General features: G+C 37.7%; 2 protein-coding genes across 2 annotated transcripts; both read right to left on the bottom strand.

Moving 5' to 3' along the window:
• Positions 1-2844: 2844 nt before the first annotated feature.
• On the bottom strand, positions 2845-7271 carry LOC139123059 (UDP-glucuronosyltransferase 2A2-like). Its single transcript, XM_070689029.1, has 4 exons — positions 6365-7271; positions 5704-5932; positions 4784-5003; positions 2845-4026 (listed from the first exon to the last, which is right to left on the bottom strand). Exons 1-4 carry the CDS (start codon positions 7187-7189, stop codon positions 3747-3749), a joined length of 1554 nt encoding a protein of 517 aa, XP_070545130.1. The 5' UTR covers positions 7190-7271; the 3' UTR covers positions 2845-3746.
• Positions 7272-12239: 4968 nt separating this feature from the next.
• Positions 12240-17523, bottom strand: LOC139122386 (2-hydroxyacylsphingosine 1-beta-galactosyltransferase-like). Its single transcript, XM_070687768.1, has 4 exons — positions 16605-17523; positions 15110-15338; positions 14178-14397; positions 12240-13288 (listed from the first exon to the last, which is right to left on the bottom strand). Exons 1-4 carry the CDS (start codon positions 16887-16889, stop codon positions 13243-13245), a joined length of 780 nt encoding a protein of 259 aa, XP_070543869.1. The 5' UTR covers positions 16890-17523; the 3' UTR covers positions 12240-13242.
• Positions 17524-17962: the final 439 nt, after the last annotated feature.

Here is a 17962-nt window from a genome sequence, read left to right as displayed (position 1 = left end):
GGAGGGCAACACCCTTGCATTGTAACGAGGGCGCAATTTGCATGAAAGTTACTGGTCCGCAACAGTGCAAAGAAAATGCCACACACGGAAGGTAGAGCAGAGATCTATCGGATTGCCACAGTTATGAAACCTTCAGTTTTATTATTAAACATTTGCAACTGAATGAGTGAATGAGTTCAGTAGAATACAACGCACAGCCTGTTGATTGCCAGCTTCCGATGCATATATGTGTTGATAACGTTACCAGACCTCGATAGTCAGGGCTCCAATAGCAAACAAGTGACTCATGTTCCGTATTAGGACTGCTGGCAGACAAAAATACTTTGCGGTCATAACATTACATCGATGACGTAAATACTGTCTCTTACGAGAAGAATTTGAGAATTCTGGGGGATAGAGGGGAGTTTGAATAGTTTGCACTGGATATAAGGGTTGGATCTGAACACATGTTTGTTCTCTATTTTTTGACAATTTAAGGCCACAGTTTTGAAGGTAATTCAATAAAAATGAATGAATAACATGGTCATGTCATCCAATGGCCCCAACGTTAATAATAATTCAACAAAATTTTGGAATCATTTTATAGCATTTTATGACTACAATTTTGACAAAATTTAGATTAGTATGAATTTGATAGAATTTTCATAAGAAATACCTACAAGTAGACCTTGTAACATGGGACAGAAGACGAAATAAAAAATGTAAACATAATTAAATAAAACGAAAAAAAAACGAGACAACAAAATAATGTAAAAATAATGACATAATGTTAACACAAGTGTTTTTGCACTAATCTCACCCATTGGACAGAGGCTGCAACCGTTGATAATATTTTTCAAAGTGTATATTCTTTATAACAACTACAGTTTCTTGCTATGTCCCTCCATTCTAAAACACGAATATTATACAACTTACCAACACAGCCTGTGTATGTATATACTATTGTTGATAATCGAATAAAAATAATTGAATTGAAATACAGACTGAACTTAACTTTTTAACAATAACATACACAGTACACATTCATTGCTGTGTTAACGTTGGCAGGCTGAATACTGAATATTTAAACATGATAGGGTTTAAAACAACAGACAGGAGTTGACACAAGCAAAGATATCAAAGAAAATATCAAAATTTTTGTTAATATATTTGATTTGATAAATGTTTGTTCATATAATAGCGGGGGATTTGAACACTTTTTGTCATATAAAGGGGATTTGAAATGTTTTAGAGGGTATTAAGGGGATCTAAAATGAATTAAAATTGCAATCGCGATTCCTCCCGCTCCACCCCGACCCCCTCTAGGTATTTGTGACTGCAGCCTAAATTGTCCGAACCTTTAGATAAGTGCCACACTAACGATTAAATTCAAAGTCTGTCAACCAGAGACAAAAGAAAATTCCACCGAGGAAAATACTCTCCACCTGTTATTGCTATATTGTAGTCACATGATGGTTCTGCACATGACATGATCAATACGACAACTGTAGGGCAAGCCAAGCATTGCCGCTAAAGTTCTGACCGGCCTGATACATATTGTTATGTAGGTCATTTTCCTCCACACTCATGTCCTGAGATTAATTAGTCTAGAACATTCTCAAGGTCACTACCTCACGAACCTTGAAGTCAATTAGTCATATTTACAACTTTCTGGAAATTCAATTAGTCGTCAAAATGGTGATATTTTAGGGCAGTGATTAGCATATCAATAGAAGTTTTAAATTGTTCTTATATACTCTTACATAACCATTTGAGTATAAATAGGAGACCGCGAAGCTTGCGGTCAGACATTTTGGGATCGTGTCTCTGACGTGTTACTTCAAGACTTTGGAAACTCCAGCAGTATTAATTTCAAGACTTTTCAAGACCTTCATAGCTACGCTGGATTTATGCTGTTGACTTTGTGCAACCTCCAGCCTGCAAGCAAGTCAAAGGACTTCATTGGTTTGCCTCACTGTCTGACTTAGGAGCTTTGCCGTCCCAGCTGAGATAAGTAGCCTGTACACTTTTACAGTTTGTATTCTATCCCTTGACTTAGCAATTAGTTTTATTTTTTTGTAATAAATTTCATTTAAAAAGGAAACTGCTGAGTTCACCGTTTTGTTTGTTTTCTCTCACGTAACAATATAATTACCGTAGTGAAGGTTAAGAAGTTTGTCATTTTTCAGGCCTATTAACACCGTGATCAGGGTCTTTTCCAACCAGGTGTCTTGCCTTCAGGGATACAATAATCCCTACACAACAGATACCTAGCATTGTGGGGTTTTTTATCTCCAGCATAGACCACTCAGAATCTACTACCAGCGTTTCTCATGTAGTAATTGTAAATTTTCACTACATTTCATTATTTTTCTACTCCTTCAAAAACACCGATATACTTGGTGTTTGCAATTTATACATGATGCAATATTTGAAAGATTTCAAATTATCGTTGACAGTTACATATATATCACACAAATTTTCATCTTATAATTTTCTTACAAATTAGTAATACAGCCTTTCATGTATTGCTAAGACAAGGTGCCGCTGTTGTATTTTGCTAGCCTACGACTTAATAAACCGGCAGCTTTTATGTCTGGGTTATCAACACATCTTATGCGTAGATAGGAAGAAGAGGCGAGTTCAGCGAAAATACAGCGCAATAGTTGACTAATTTGTGAATTTTTGTCTTTGTGGTCATTCAGACCAAGTCAACAAACATATCTTGACATAGAACACGTTGTGCCTTTACACCCCTATTGTTTAATATTTGGAATCTATTTTCTATCTATCTAATAAGCTGTTTCTTGAACCAAACGACTTTTCTAAATTTGATGTTCTTAATTAAACACTGAAAAGAGAAATAAAGCAAAAATAAAGCGTACCGTACAAAGTTTATTGAGAAAAAAAATACATGACCTGATATATGTATTGAAACACAGTTTTTTTTACTCTTCAAGAAGTTAGCTTTGTATTATTACTCACTGAAAACTAGAATTGAATAATTTTATCTTACAAAATATACATAAATGAAATTACGCTCTCTAAATGAAACAGAAATATAAAAATATAATCATAGACTGAAGATTAATTACAACAAGTTTTACCCTACACACATTAACGTCTGACGTTTTGAATTAATTGTCTACTTGCTGGTAAATATTCAATCGATGATACCATTTGACAGTCCGACTCATCAGACCAGTAGCTCTGAAAATTTGTACCGTTCACAGCCAATGAAGTCAGCAAATCAGCGGCAAAAATGAGTAATTTGATTCAAGATAGAGGTTGATTTGTCGTGAAGTTTTTAGCCCTCTTCACTAAAAACTATGCTCAACTTGATATTGTGATGTAAAGAAATCAATGCATCAGTCGTACAAAACGTACCGAAGAATTTGCCGCGCTTTTGTTTTTAATTACTAGTATGTATAGGTACCAGAATAATATCCATTTGACCGACAGCCCTCTAATTTTGCATACCCAGAATCCGGTAGTTATGAATACATCTGTCAACCAAGATTTCTCTCCTGCCATATGCAATGTGCTCTTTCCTACAAAACTTGAAATTGCTTGCTCCTTTTGAGATGACGGAGAGTCCTGGAAGGAAACTCCGTCAACAATACTGATTAGTTCACTGGCAAGCTCTTTTTACACTTAACATGATGATCCACTGCTTTCAATTATCAGACAAACTTTGGAATGTTATTGCATCAACGTTTTTGGTGTTCATTATTAACTGGGCATTTAGTTTTAGACCAGTCAAATGCCTAACTGACTTTATATTTTTGCTGCTTCGTTTTTTTACAACAGCTGCACAGTATACGACACGCCCATACAATGATACTCATGATGATTATAGTCACAACAAGCACGACACTGATTACATCTATGAGGTAATACGCCATAAAGGACAGGTTTCTAGCTTCACTGTGAAGGTGCTTGGCGCCATGTTTGATGACGTAATCGACCCAGAAGGCAATGGTCTCCGTGTTGTTCATTGGCTTGTCTTTGTATATTTTGGAGTAGCGTTCCATGTTCAATTTGTACCTGTCAAAACAGAAGGCTATTTGTTACGTGACTGAATGTTGGTCTACCTAAAATAGGCATAAACTAGCAGAGAAATATACATGCACTCTGTTCAGATGATGAAACGAGCGAAGCAAAATATCGGACTCCGTGTAATATGTACGACTTAATATTAATCAAGCTATGAAATCTGAAGTAGGAATGGCGTTATTCATACTTTTGACCTTTGCTTACACTTTACTCTTTTTGTAAGCGCTGCCATAACAGCCAGAAACGACCAGGCAGCAACATCGAAATTTCTGAACCTAATTTTGATCAGAAAGCACGTTATTTTAAACGGACACGCTGTCAGTCAACGCGACGATGAATATCTGTATTGGTTCTGTTTTTGTAAGGCTACGTTATTCTACACATGGTTAGGTGGTCACTTTCTGGGGTATGTTTGTTCTGTGAAACAGTATGGACATCTAAAGATTTTCTGAGAAAAGGGGCGACAATAGAGTGTACGGGGTTAAACTTAAGTTGGTAGAAAGTGTTCTCTCTCTGGGACACTGGGGTGTGCCGCCCAAGTTGAAAATATTCCAAAATATAAATGACCTAATTAGGGATTTTCTTGGCAAATTTGGGGATTTTTTACTGTTATTCTTCTGTATGTGATGTTTTTCCTGAAGTACTGGGACGTTATACATTTTACTGACCTATTTTATGGTTGCTTTTGACGAAAATACCCTTGAAAAAGTGATCCATTCCACATTATAATAAATTAACTTAGGCCTACCTGTCGTTGGTCAGTACGTCCATGACCGACTGGTAAAGTTTGTCCTCTGTAACGTCAGAGGCATGAAGAACGGGACCCATTCCCTTTGCTTTTACACGTGCCGCATTGCTCAACTGGTCACCGAAAAATGGCACCGCTACCATGGGAACTCCGTGGTAAATCGCCTCGTAAATACCCATAATTCCAGCTTGATTAATAAATACCCGTGTCTTAGGATGTCCTGTAATCATGAGAACGATGAGGCATCGCTTGTTAGAATAATCTCTGAAGGATATGACATATTTAGTTTATTCAATGTCTGATACGTCAGTAGAGAATTATATTATACATCGAGTATATTGACAGCGAAATTGCAGCAATCTTATTGGTCAAGACGGAGAAAAATAAGAGTTATATTCGAGATACACCAGATTTGAAACACGCCCTAGCTTGAAAGAAATCACCTTTTCAAAGTTTCACAATAAAATAATATGACAAAAATCTGCCTCATCAACTGGTTTACCACTTTACTTTGAACAGCTCACTCTCCATACATGCACTGACTGTCGTTCGTGCACAGATGTCTTGAACTGGTGAAAATCTCGTGTTGTAATATCGATTGCAGGTTAGTTGAAGTGTGCACCATTTCAAAACCGGCTACTTTGCAATAAGTATATACAGTATATAGGTTGAGCGTTCAAATCCGAGCAAAATATTACTGAAAATCTCTGCTATAACAGAACTTCTGCACAACAAATTTTTCTTCGAAGAGTTTCGAATCATCAGAGATTAATAATAGCCTGTTATGTTTGGCAAGCTCTGCTAGAAAGATAAAGAATACTTTAAATGCAAAAAAGTCTGAACAGAAATACATTGGCTAAGTTTATTTCAGTTTAGAATTTCTATCATTGACGAGTGATGCACACATTATGAATTCTTACCTAGTAAATCGTTGAGTGGAAGCCATTCCATTATTTTGGTGTTGTTTCCCAGAGAAGGGGTCTTAGCACCCTTAAACTTCCATATAACGTTCAGTGGCAACCTTGACAATGCTTTAGCAATGACGTCTGGGAGCCTGCCAAGTGTCTCTCCTTTTAATTGTACGATGAATGTCCCAAAAGATACTATGGCAACTCCATTCTCGGCACTTTGCATGAAACTTTCCAAGTCCTGTTGCAAATAAGTAGCATTATTTATGAATTCACTTTATTTATAACACATTATAAAAATATGGTTTGAAATCAAGTACAACTTTTCTAAAATGTTTACCTAAATGACAGTGTGACCACAGGACGTTTGCATGGATTTGATGGACTAACTCCACTACTAAAGATTGAAATAGTGGTATTTTCAAAGGAATTTGGATTAATAACGAGACTGCAAAACAGCTCTCCAACGATTGGGTGGTACATTTATGGTAACAATAACACAAATACATAACGTGACCTTAAAAGTTCTTAGCTTGTACATATGATGTCAAGAACAAAACACTCATTTGTTGTTGATTTAGAGTCCAGTAGCAGCGATGAACATTAAAAACATCAAAAATTTCAACGCTCTTGTGCCAAACTACGCGACAGTAACGACATTTAGACTACTTACTCTTTCCAGAGGTGATGCTGGTTTTGTGGTTATAGAGCCATACGGTATAACATGTGGCATTATGGGTTGTGGAAATTCAAAAGTAAAATCTCTGTTCCAAAGAATCAATTCCATTTCAGCAAACATTTCCGCCACCGAGGACTCTGGTCGAACACTGTACTTTATATTGAGAGAATCAAAGTGCCAATACATAAGTTTCTTTGCCAGTGGTGAGAGGGCGCACTGCACACCGTTGGTGAGTCGATCGAAGAATGTCATCTTGTCTGTGTGCTGTGAAAGCATACCACACGGAACGTATGAAATAGGCTTCGGTGAATTTGAGAAAAATTCAACCATGGCACTCATTGTGCTTATTCCAATAAACGGGAGGTCAAGCTGATTAACAGGAAATATGCCACAGAAAGAGGCATCGTCCAAAATGGCAATATCGAATTTTTGACGACGCAATTGACCGATGACCTCATTACCGTTTTTCAGCATCTCCTCACACAGGTCAGCAAGCATTTTCATACCCGTTGCAAAGGCAGACATATTCCACGGGTTTACCATTCCCTCAACGATTACGTCCAGCTGATTATCCGCGAATTCTTGTCTCCCTATATTCACACTGATGGTAGCTACGTCAAATTTACGGTCTGCGCGGAAATCGCACGGATGCGCCGACGATATCAACATGGTTACGGCGTGGCCGTGACTAACAAGGACCTCGCTCACGATGGCCATGTCGGTACAGTGGCTAAATCCATTACTCGGTACTACTATTATTCTACCGGCAAACACCGATGATACAAGTATCAGAAGAGCAAAATGCAATTCGATACCCATCCCACTTTTCCGTCGCGCCTTTGAAAGCAAGATATAAACTGTACAGTTTTCATACAGTGGGTGACCTTGAGATTTGACCCACCGCGCTCTTTCACATGCGCAGTAGGCCTTAAAGTGTGTAAATCTGTTTGCAAGAACAACGATTTGGGTGATCGTAACAGAACGCGCTTATACATAATGGTTTTCTCTTTTTGTGGTAAATTTTAGGCATGAGTTGATGAAGAAAAGATACATGTGAAAGCGTAGCTTTGCTTTACATCGAACATACAACTTTAGGGATTAACCATATTTTACTTCTGTGGGAGGAGGGCCATCCTGAATTTACCACAGGAACTTGTCACAAAGTATACTATACAGTGAGCTGGTTGCGAACCCTCCCATCATGGTTTGCGACGCAATGAAGATATTTTGTGAAACGAGGTAAATGTATGGTGGCGCTAAAAGTAATTGTACAAAAGTATAGATAATGCACGTAAAACGTATTTTTATTTTACTTAATTTGTATCCATATTTGATTTTTACTGCTCTATGGTCTGGTCTCCAAACTCAATATTTTAGTGACCATGTAGAGAAAGTTCAAATTTTTTTTCTGAAGTATATCTGTCTTAAGTTTATTGGATACCATAACAGTGATTACAAACAGTCCTGCGTGTATTTCAAACTATTTTCTCTCTCGCTCGGCGGATTGTTTTAGACCTGACTTTTTTAAACGGAATAATTTCAGGGAGATTTTCTTGTCCCTACCTTTTATATGTTAAATTTACTGTTAATCTAATGCCCCAGTGCTTTGTAAACTCAGGGAATTTTTATCAGGTCACCATTCAGGCCAGAGGAATTTATGGAGGAGCTAGATCATGACACATTTGATTCTCTCAGAAAAGAGACCTTACGACATTAGCCCAGTTTCTTAAAGTAGACGCCGAAAGATCTATGCAGAAGAAGGAAATTTAGTACAATATTGCAAGAAAAAAGTTAGTTTTATCACATTTGAGGAACCCACCGTGAAATATGATGTGCCTGAATCTACCATGGAACTCAAAAAATTGGAATTGAAAATGCAGGCAGATTTGGAACTTAAGATTTTGGCCTTAGAAGGGAAAGATTACAACTGGAGGAAACACAAAGAGAGAAAGAGAGAGGAAAAAGACAGGGCACGACAAGAGACAATTTAGAAGAACGTCGACTTAAGTTGGAATTAAAACGTTTTGAGCTTCAAAATACAGGGAAATTTTCCACTTCTGACAAATCTGACATCACTACAAAAACTTCAGATTAGTTCAACCGTTCCAAGTAAAGGATGCTGACACATATTTCTTTCATTTTGACAAAAGTTGCAAACAGTCTAGAATGGCCTAGAAAATACTGGTCTACGCAGATTGCTTTGGTTGGTAAAGCAAGAGAAATTTACATTCTATTGTCTGTAGACCAAGCTTCAGATTATGATTCTGTAAAATAATTAATCCAAAAGGGCTGTTAGTTGCTTCCGGAAGCTTATCGTCAACAATTTAGAGACTGAGAAAGCGAAAGATCACATTTATGTTGAATCGTAGGGGCTGTTTACATGTCCATCCCGTGGGATGTTGACGGGATGGGGGTCTCTTGGGTTCAGCACAAGTTTATTTCATTATACTTTTGACTATGATATGTATTGCCAATAAAGATTTACACCACCGACTTTTGGAGTCTTGGTCTCATCCTAGCACTGGTTGTGTAAAGATTCTTTTCCTCCTTCATTGTTTCATGTTTTTCTCCTTCGACAATCTTACGCGATGTTTTATCACTTTGTAGCATATATTATCAGATGCGTTAACTTGACAAAGGGAACAACGAACGCGCCAGCGAGGGTATAACAGTGGACTATATTATACCCTTGATGGTTCGTTCGTTGTTAACTTTGTCAAAGCACGGTCCCTCTATCATATAGAGGGACCGTGGTCAAAGATAATCCAGTGATAATTTGGTGACAGCGTCCCAAGATTAGTAAGTTACCCTTGCTTGCTTTCGCGCATTAGGGTATCAAACGCGTCATATAATAGACGCTACACAGTGATAAAATTTTGTGCAAGATTCTAATGAAACTTTCATGCATTGTCTCTTGACAGTATATTACATTTTGGGTGACCCAATATGTAATAAATCTACCGTGCATTGTCTATGGATATTTAATTACACGTTGGGTTGACCCAATATGTTGGGTTGACCCAATATGTTATATGTCAAAGACTGTAAATAGACAATACATGAAAGTTTTATTATATTGAGTTAACCCAATATGTAATAAAATCTCCGTAGACAATGCATGGAAGTTTAATACATATTTGGTTAACCAAATATGTAATTTAATCTCCATAGACAATGCATGGAAGTTTTATTACATATTGGGTTAACCCAATATGTAATAAAATACCAATATAGAATGCATGAAAGTTTTATTACATATTGGGTTAACCCAATATGTAATAAGTCTCCGTATAGCATCCATGGAAGTTTTTATTACATATTAGGTTAACCAAACATGTTTCGCCAAAGAAAAACAGTCACGATTGGCTTAGTAACTACATCATGAAAAATTACATCAAGCAAGTAAAAAATGCATATAAAATTTATGCAACAAACATTATTCCTGCAGCCAAAGAATCCTGTGTGTAACTGTTTACTGAACAATATATATCATTAAAATAAACAGATAAATTTAGCCTGCAATTTTAACTTTAGGATTTCTGTCATGAAATTATTGCCAAATGATTAAAAGAAATGTATGTTTACTCGGGTATTTTTCGCTGTATAAAATCGGGCACATTAACAATGGAAGTTTACATGCTTTCTGAGGGAGTGCTTATGGTCGCTGGGCATACGTGAGCTATTTGCGAATTTACTGAACTCCATATTTATCGCCTTCTTCAGTTTCATCTAAGGTTTTGAAGAGTTGTTGGCTACAGAGGGACGTGTTCATAGTTGTTAGGTGCTTGTTTTGCCTTACTTTGCTTAGTAATATTATATAGGGCTCAGCCCTTAGTGTCGCGCCAGGGGTTAAGATTGGCAAAGTTATTTGTATTGATTCATGATAAAATATACTTAATTGTTACTTCATATACGTTTATATGACAACTATGCCCAGTTTCCCTCGGATGAAAGGAGTTCACGTACGTACACGACGTCAAACCCTGCAGTAGTGCAGGTATAGATTTTCTGTAACGTGTAAAAATTTTGGACAAAAATTGGCAATTTTTACAATGATAACAGCCTATTGCGTTAAACAAGGGACGTATCATGCAATCGTTATCATTGTAATGGTAACCGCACTGCCCACCTTCCATTTGCAAGCTGAAAACTATAGCGTTCCGTCTAAAAACTGACAATTTTTTAATCTAATTATTGACAAGGGGCGCTTTTCTAAAATTCAATCCCAGCATTCTTTGCGCATGCCCCCCCCCCCCCGTTCATATGCACGACAGTTTTCTCCTTTTATCCATATTAACGATATTTTGTATCAGCGACAAGGTGCATAATAACATTTACTGGCTAATAAAAAGAGGTATATTTTGTAAATGGCATGTTATATAATAGTAATTTGCACGTTTCATATTTGTTTATTTACGAGTACTCAAAAAAAACATGGCGGCGCCCATGAAAGTAGGGTACACTTCCCGTTATTTGCATAGTATATTATAAATATGCGCATGCGTAGTCAGTAAGCCGCTGGCGCAACTATTATATCCCAAGTTTAGTGTTATTACTTATAGGGTTGTGTTATTACTTATTCGGTTAGTATTACATATTGGTTTAACTGTTAATATGTATCAGGTCTGACCTGAGAGCGAGCGCAGCGTAGGGTATATCGTCATTGATGTTTTCAGGCAATAGCATGCTAATTTCTGTGTTTGATGCATGATGCATATCTTGGCCATTGAGGTTGAATTGTTGTGAATTGTTTGCTGGAATATCATTTATAGCAATTTAACTCGGAAATGCCAAGTTCACTAGCGAAGATTATTTAAAACTGGTGAATTATATGATTCCGATCAGTTTATTATATTAAACTGGGGCGGGAACAGAGGCAGTCTAATGTGAAACACGTACTTGATATTCCCGGCGCGTCGGTAGCTCTCAGCACAAGATTTTTAATTCTCGCGTGAGTTGACCGTTCGTTCTCGCGAGAATAGGCTTGTTTCAAAATGGCGGCGCCTAGTGATGACCGAACTGGGCCTTCAAAAGTGATCGAAAATAGTCATTTTGAACCAAATTTCACACTTTCTTTGAAACAGAGAGATTCTTTTGTCGGAAATACACATTGTCGAGTAGGATTTGTGGTAGATGATATCTTTAATTTCACGCAATCCGTGTAAAAGTATTCAAAATGGCCGCCTCCATGGATTAGTGCTCTCTTTTCAAACTCGTAGGTATATAGAGATTCCATTCTAAATTTCTTGTACACGTGTTAGTCTTAATGTTCGTTCGGCCGCTCTCGCTGCGCTCGCTATTACATATTCGGTTAGTATTACATATATGGTTAATTATTGCATATTGGGGTGATACAATAACGAAATATTTTCAACAGTGAAATCAATTGGAATACAGTACAGTCACCCATATTTGCTAGCAAAGCTTCCCGAGTCTTCTAGCCTTATCGGAACATATTTCATGGCCAAGAATGGCAAATTTGTTCTGGCAAGGATTACACCATCTACCATAAAACGTATATCAGCCTGTTAATCATCTCATTCGCATATGACCACTTTGTCCAAGGGCTATACTGCTTCGTGTCGATATGGTCATATTTTTCCAGTTTTTGGCTGTACTAAGCAACAAATTCCGCTTCTCTAGGTATCCACATTGACAACCATCGCTAAGAAAACGATCTCAGTCACTTCAGAATTCATTCTCGTAGGATTCAGTATGAAACAGCACACTTTTGAAGAGCAAAGCGCTTCATAACCTGGAGTTTTGAAAGCACCCCACCAACCAATCTACACTTGATGTGAAAAGATAAATAAAAAATAATACGAAGTTATATTATATAAGAGTGACAGACAGCATGACCTGATATATTGAAACAGAGTTTATTCACCTTTGTAGAAGGAAGCTTTGTACACTGAAAATAAAAACGAAAATTATTTATATCTTAGCAAATATACACAAATGGGATTATGACCACTCAATGAAACATTAGTACCTATAAGAGATTCACTCGACAAATAAACATGTTGAGTTTTCGAACTACTTGCTTGCTTGCTGGTAAATATTTAATTGATGATAACATAACGATGTTCCGACTTATCAGACCAGTAAATCTGGAAATTAGTACCGTTCATGGCAAATGAAGTCAGTAAATAAGCAAAAAATAAGTAATTCGATTAAAATATAGGGTTTGATTTGCCATGACGTTTTAGCCATTTTCACTGAAGAACAGCGTTTGGCTTGATACTCTCCAGAAATGATTGCGTACAGTGGTACAAAACGTACAGAATAATTTCTCCCGCTTTTTGTTTTTTATTACTAGTATGTAAGCACAAGACTCACATCAATTTGACTTGCAACCTAAAATGTGGCACATTCAAATCGGATGTAGTTACGCATACATCTGTCAATCAAGATCTCTATTTTGTCGTGCGCGATGTGTTGTTTTTCCTTCAAAGCTACAAATTTCTTGCTCCTGATAAACGTCAACAATACTGATGAGATCACTGGAAAGCTCTCTTTACACCTGACATGATGATGCACGTATTTCATTTAAAAACTGTTGACAACAACTTTGGAAATTACTTGCGTGAACGTTAAGGGTACTCATCATGAGGATTACATCTAGTTCTAGCCCAGCAAAAATGCCTAGCTGACTTTGTATTTTTGCTGCTTCGGTTTTTTACAACAGCTGCACAGTATACGACACACCCATACCATGATAGACATGATGATTATAGTCACAACAAGCACTACACTGATTACATCTATGAGGTAATACGCGATAAAGGACAGGTTTCTAGCTTCACTGTGAAGGTGCTTGGCGCCATGTTTGATGACGTAATCGACCCAGAAGGCAATGGTCTCCGTGTTGTTCATTGGCTTGTCTTTTTGGAGTAGCGTTCCATGTTCAATTTGTACCTGTCAAAACAGAAGGCTAATAATCACGTGTCTGAAGGTTGGGGCACCTAAAATAGGCATAATCTAGCAGAGCAATATACATGCATTCTTTTTCGATGGCCTTGAAACGCGAAGTAGATTTTAAATATCGGACTCCGTGTAATAATTTATCAAGCTATGAAATTTGAAGTAGGGATGGCGTTATTATACTTTTGACTGTTGCTTACACTTAACCCTTCTTTAAGCGTTGCGATAACAGATAGAAACGTCAAGGCAGAAACATCGCAATTTCTGAATCTGATTTTGATCAGAAAACCTGTTACTTTAAACAAACACGCTGTCAGCTAAAGCGAAGATAAATATCTGCATTTGTTCTGTTTTAGTAAGGCTACGTTATTCTACGCACAGTTCGGTGGTCACTTTCTGGGGTATGTTTGTTCTGTAAAATCATCAAAAATGGGTAAAATCATCAAAAATGGAGGAAATGGGCGACAGTAGGACAAGTGTTACAATATGGTGCTATGGGATTAAACTCTGACTGACCAATTGTTTTCGTTGAATTCTGGGCTTTAAAGAGTACGCATTGTCTTCGTTGTTACATCGTCGTGTGATTTTCAGTTTGTACAAAAGTGTTCTCGGGGGGGGGGGGGTTGTACTCCTAATATTGCCACACTATCGTGTGCCCTCCGAGTCGAAAATATTCCAAAATATGACCCAATGTTGGATTTTCTTGTTATATTTGGGGAATTTTACTGTTATTCTTCTGCGTGTGATGGTTTTCCCAAAGTATTAGAACATCGCTTATTTTACTGACCTATATTTAGGGTTTTCGGAGGAAAACCAACCCGTGTTTAAGGATTTTTCCCTTGAAAAAAGTGACCCACTCCACACCATGATAAAATTAACCTACCTGCCATTAGTCAGTACCTCCATGACTGACTGGTAAAGTTTGTCCTCTGTTACGTCAGAGGCATGCAGAACGGGACCCATTCCCTTTGCTTTAACACGTGCCGCATTGCTCAACTGGTCACCGAAAAACGGCACCGCTACCATGGGAACTCCGTGGTAAATCGCCTCGTAAATACCCATAATTCCAGCTTGATTAATAAATACCCGTGTCTTAGGGTGTCCTGTAATCATGAGAACGATGAGGCATCGCTTGTTAGCATAATCTCGGAAGGATATGACATATTGAACATATTCAATGTCTGATACGTCAGTAAGAATTATATTATACATCTAGTATATTAATTGTAAGCGAAATTGCAGCAATCTTATTGGTCAAGACAGAGAAATAAGAGTTATATTCGAGATACACCACACTTGAGACACGCCTGAGCTTGAGAGAAATCACCTTTTCAATCTTTCACAATAGAATTGCAAAAATGTCATAATGACAAAAATCTTTCTGATCAACTTCACTACTTTGCTTTGACCAGTTCACTCCATGCATGCACTTACTTTGGTTCGTCCATATATAGCGTGAACTGGTCAAAATTTCGTGTTGTAATATCGACTGCAGGTTAGTTAAAGTGTGAACCGTTTTCAAAGCCGGCTGCTTTGCGGTAAGTAGATATCGTAGGTTGAGCGTTCAAATCCGAACGAAATATTACTGAAAATATCGGCTATAACAGAACTTATGCAAAGACAAATTTTTCTTCGAAGAGTTTCGAATTATCAAAGATTACTAGTAGCCTATAGTTTATGTTTGACAATCTCTCCTAGAAAGATGAAGAATATTTTAACTACAAAAATAATCTGAAATAGACATACATTGGCTAAGTTTATTTCAGTTTAGAATTGCTATCATTGACGAGTGATACACACATTATGAATTCTTACCCAGTAAATCGTTGAGTGGAAGCCATTCCATGATTTTGGTGTTGTTTCCCAGAGAACGAGTCTTTGCACCCTTGAACCTGCATATAACTTTCAGTGGCAACCTTGACAATGCTTTAGCAATGACGTCTGGGAGCCTGCCAAGTGTCTCTCCTTTTAATTGTTCGACGAATGTCCCAAAAGATACTATGGCAACTCCATTCTCGGCATTTTGCATGAAACTTTCCAAGTCCTGTCGCAAATAAGTAGCATTATTTATCAACTGCTTGGAATTCACTTCATTGAAATATAAGTTTACAGATAAGAACATGAAAAGCCTTATTATTTTTCACGTTTTAGTTCATTTTTTTCTGCGAAGTCGATATAAGCGTTTTGAGACTGTCATGTCATACACTGCGCGGCGCGATGGCGAGCGCACCGGGAACGCGTTCAACGCGTCCGCTGAACGTACGTAATGATCAAAAATTCAACACTCGCAGCACCGTGTTAGAAATTGTAGGTTATCCGAATAATTTCACATGAATTTGCAGATTTGGACGAAATATTATTCACTATAAGATGCAGGATCGTTAGATGTAAATATTTTGACACAAAATTCTGAAATCCTGTCATGTTTTCCTGTGTTGATGTAAAGGTGTTATTAGGTCAAAGGTCAAATTGCCTCCTATAACATATTGTACACTTTGTCAATGTAATCTTAAACGCAACATTAAATTTCAATTTCTCAACGTATTAAAGAAGCAATTTTATAATTTCTGGTTGCCAATTGTGACACGTGAACAAATGTGCATTTTATAATTTCTATTTGACAGCATCGGATGTGAGCACAGTTCAGAAAATTATAGATATGTTGCATCTTCATCTGAAAAAAATGAATATTTGTCTGAGTAGCTTTAGTAGGAAAGGTTCTAAAGTGCCACCTTTGTTATAGGCACTATAAGAGTAACTTTTGAAAAAATGTAGTTATTGTTATTCCATAAGTAAAAACAAAATTTTCTTCTTCTTTTCTGGAGTAAATTCAGAAGTAGAAGGCCTTGCATATGGTATAACACATTATGAAAAATATGGTTTAAAATCAAATACACCTTGTATAGAATGCTTATCTAAGTGACACTGTGACCAAAGGACGTTTTTCAAACATTGGCGACAACTAAGTAATTTTCAGTAGATTTCCGATTGCTATAATTTTGCCGCTGCAAATATACGCGTTAGTGCATGGATTTAATCGACTAAATCCACTACTAAAGATTGAAATAGTGGCGTTTTCAAAAGAATATGGCCTAATAACAGGACTGCAAAACAGCTCTCCTAAGATTCGGTGGACACTTAACGGCTTAAAAGTTCTTAGCTTGTACATATATTGATTTCCATAACAAAGCACTCATTTGTTGTTGATTTGGAGTCCAGTAGCAGCGATGAACATTAAAAACATCAGAAATTTCAACGTTCTTGTGCCATACTACGCGACAGTAACGACATTTAGACTAGGCCTACTTACTCTTTCCAGAGGTGATGCTGGTTTTGTGGTTATAGAGCCATACAGTATGACATGTGGCATTATGGGTTGTTGAAATTCAAAAGTAAAATCTCTGTTCCAAAGAATCAATTCCATTTCAGCAAACATTTCCGCCACCGAGGACTCTGGTCGAACACTGTACTTAATATTGAGAGAATCAAAGTGCCAATACATAAGTTTCTTTGCCAGTGGTGAGAGGGCGCACTGCACACTGTTGGTAAGTCGATCGAAGAATGTTATCTGGTCATGTGCTGTCAAAGCATACATGGAACGTATGAAATAGGCTTCGGTGAATTTGAGAAAAATTCTACCATGAGACTCATTGTGCTTATTCCAATAAACGGAAGGTCAAGCTGTTTAACGGGAAATATCCCACAGGTAGTGGCGTCGTCTAAAATGGCAATATCGAATTTTTGACGACGCAATTGACCGATGACCTCGTTACCGTTTTGCATCATCTCCTCACACAGGTCAGCAACCCTTTGCAAACCCATGTCAAGGGCAGATATATTCCACGGGTTTACCATTCCCTCGACGATTAAGTCCAGCTGATTATCCGCGAATTCTTGTCTCCCCATATTCACACTGATCGTGACTACCTCAAATTTACGGTCTGCGTGGAAATCGCCCGGATGCGCCGACGATATCAGCATGGTTACGGCGTGGCCGTGACTAACAAGGACCTCGCTCACGATCGCCATGTCTGTACAGTGGCTAAATCCATTACCCGGTATTACTATTATTCTACCGGCAAACACCGATGATACAAGTATCAGAAGAGCAAACTGCAATTCGATGCCCATCCTTCTTTTCCGTCGCGCCTTCGAACGCAATATATAAATGAATTGTTTTTTGTACAGATGGTGACCTTCCGATTTGACCCAGCGCACTCTTCCACATGCGCAGCACGAGTCTGACAATCTGTTTGCAAGAACTTTAGGGAGTGACCATATTGACCTTGGGGAAGGGGTAGGTATCACGTACACAACAGAAGAAATTCGGGATGGGATCATGATTGTTTTATTTTGTTTTATTCCGTCCATCATCCAACAGGCGTTAGCCCAATTACAGGATGAGGTAATAATCCACTAACCCCCAATGGAGCACTGAGGAGTAAAGTGCCTTGCTCAAGGGCACAACACCGTGCTGGAGTCTCGAACTCACCATCCTCCGACAGTGAGTCCGTTACTCTGGACCTACCGGGTCTTGAACCGGGTCTCGAACTCACCACCCTCTGACAGTGAATCATCAAGTGTGATGATATTATCAGATCGTGTGTTTTGTAATATGAATTTATGCGTTTTTGTGTGTGTTTTTATGAGTGGCCTATCAGAAAAACA

This window comes from Ptychodera flava, chromosome 22, assembly GCF_041260155.1.
Source record: "Ptychodera flava strain L36383 chromosome 22, AS_Pfla_20210202, whole genome shotgun sequence".
NCBI lineage: Eukaryota > Metazoa > Hemichordata > Enteropneusta > Ptychoderidae > Ptychodera > Ptychodera flava.
Note: the sequence above shows the minus strand (reverse complement) of the source record. Positions and strands in the feature narration are given on the sequence as shown.

Bases quoted from the DNA above. Each gene is read 5' to 3' on its own strand.
- LOC139123059 (XM_070689029.1), bottom strand. From the start codon at position 7,189: ATGGGTATCGAATTGCATTTTGCTCTTCTGATACTTGTATCATCGGTG. The intron at 5,933-6,364 runs GTAAGTAGTCTA...TATTTGCAACAG, and splicing joins CAGCATCACCTCTGGAAAGA to GACTTGGAAAGTTTCATGCA. The intron at 4,027-4,783 runs GTAGGCCTAAGT...CTGTTTTGACAG, and splicing joins GACGTACTGACCAACGACAG to GTACAAATTGAACATGGAAC.
- LOC139122386 (XM_070687768.1), bottom strand. From the start codon at position 16,889: ATGTATGCTTTGACAGCACATGACCAGATAACATTCTTCGATCGACTT. The intron at 15,339-16,604 runs GTAAGTAGGCCT...TATTTGCGACAG, and splicing joins CAGCATCACCTCTGGAAAGA to GACTTGGAAAGTTTCATGCA. The intron at 13,289-14,177 runs GTAGGTTAATTT...CTGTTTTGACAG, and splicing joins GAGGTACTGACTAATGGCAG to GTACAAATTGAACATGGAAC.